Below are 2,077 nucleotides of genomic sequence, written 5' to 3' on the forward strand. Positions count from 1 at the left end.
GGGAGAGGGATCTCAGGACCTCTCTGTGCTATCTTTGCAACTATATCTGAAATCAGTCTGAAATTTTAAAATAAATTTAAAAACATAACCACATATGCATTACCTCTCTTGACCTTTCCTACTCCTTTCCTCTTCTCACTCTGCTCCAGCCACACTAGCATCCTTGCTGTTCCTGGAATATGCCAGGCCCAGTCCCCTTAGGGCCTTTGCTCTAGCTCTTCCCTCTGTGTCTCCTCCTAGATATCCACTTTCTCACCTTTCAAGTCTTTGCTCAAATCTTATGTTTTAATACAAGCAAACTATCCTTCAATCCCTGGAACTCCCAATCCCCCCACCCTGAATTACTTTTTCTCTTTTCTATAGTGCTTACCACTCTCTAACCTTCTAACATGTTCTCTAACTTACCTTCTTATTACATTTACATACAGGTAGAGATCTTTGTCTATTTAGTGTGCTGATATATCCTAGGCACACAGACAGCACCTAGCACATAGAAAGCATGCAATAAATATTTGTTGATTAAGCTGCATGAATACCTACTACGTGCTAGAAATACTAGGAGAAAAAAGAAACAAGTCAGAGATAGTTCCAGCCCTCAAGAAGCCTGCCTTTTATTAAGGGAGAAAGATGTTAACTTTTCACACAATTATAAATCAAGTATTACCTCTATGGATTAACCACTCTGACACTGAGATGTTCTCACTTAAATGCGATATGAAATATTTTATTCTGGTGCCATTTAGGGTATACCTTATTCTGAATGTATTCCTTAATTTTCTAATTTTAGAAAATACATGTCTTAGTTTGGCTCCAGTTAATACTTGAGCATTTCTTTGAAAAAACTGAGTGTATACAAAACATTCAGACCTCACAGTTCTGTAGGTCAGAAATAAGGTCGGCTTGCCTGATTCCTCTTCTCTGGGTATTACAAGGCCAAAATGAAGGTGTTATCCAGCCTGGCCCCTTATTTAGAGGCTCTGAAGGAGAATCTGCTTCCAAGCTTGTTTAGGTTTTTGGCAGAATGCAGTTCCTTGCAGTTGTAGGGCTGAGGTCCCCATTTCCTTGCTGTCATCCAGGAGCCTCTCTCAGACACTTAAGGCTGCCTGCATTCCACATCACATGTCCTCTCTATCTTCAAACCAGCAATAGTGACTCAGGTCCTTCTCATGCCTTGAATCTCTCTCACTTCTTCTGCCACATCTCTCTTGCTTCATAAGGAATCCATTCAGATAATTCAGGATAATCTAATTTAATTACATCTACAAAATCCCTTTGTCCTATAAAGTAATACCTTCACAGGCTCCAGGAATTAGGGTGTGGACATCTTTCAAAAGCCATTTTGCCTACTTGCTTTTCCATCAATTTTATTCTACTTCAAATCTCATGGAAGGACACTGTGCTTTAAAAAAAAAGTCTATTAAATACTCACTTCTCTAAATACTTTTTCAGAACATGATCTCCAATCAACTGTACTGTCTGTCCTAGTTCCATTAGAAAATGTATTTATTCTTAAATAACTGTTCTAACTTAATTCCATTTCCGCAGCCTTCCAAGATGCCTACAACTTCTTTAACAAGGATAAAACTGGCTGTATTGATTTACATGGAATGATGCGCACTTTAGCTAAGTTGGGAATGAATCTAACCAAGCACGATGTCTATAATGAATTAAAATGTGCTGATATTGATCGTGAGTACTTTGACTTATTTTTTTCATAAAAGATTTTTATGAATTTTTTTCTGAGATTATGTAAACATGAGAAATAAACCTCACTTATTTGCCAGAAGTATAGATACGTGTTTCTCTTTAAAGTTATCAGTGAGGTGTATGTACAAGTTATAAAATCAAACTAATGCTACAAAGTAGGCTATTCTTTGGAAAATCCCACATGGCAACTAAAAGTGACTGTCATCTTTAATATAAAATTCAGATTACCTGTCATGAGGTACCATGAAGGGTGCCTTGAAATAACAGATACAAAGGCACTGACAATTTCAAAAATAACCTGTTACTGTTACCCAAAAACTGGGTTCCCCTCTTGGTGGCTGTTGAGCCAAAAGACACAACCAAGCCCAAG

At 37.7% G+C, this 2,077-nt stretch overlaps 1 protein-coding gene across 3 annotated transcripts in view; it reads left to right on the forward strand.

Annotated features, from left to right (window-relative positions):
• Window positions 1–2,077, forward strand: part of EFCAB3 (EF-hand calcium binding domain 3) — a 37,100-nt gene that overhangs the window by 18,369 nt on the left and 16,654 nt on the right. For all 3 annotated transcript variants that reach the window (XM_072939362.1, XM_072939361.1, XM_072939360.1), the window contains exon 4: window positions 1,546–1,689. In XM_072939362.1, coding sequence (XP_072795463.1) covers window positions 1,546–1,689 — 144 coding nt within the window. The remainder of the gene's footprint in view (window positions 1–1,545; window positions 1,690–2,077) is intronic.

Source organism: Vicugna pacos, chromosome 16 (genome assembly GCF_048564905.1).
Source record: "Vicugna pacos chromosome 16, VicPac4, whole genome shotgun sequence".
NCBI lineage: Eukaryota > Metazoa > Chordata > Mammalia > Artiodactyla > Camelidae > Vicugna > Vicugna pacos.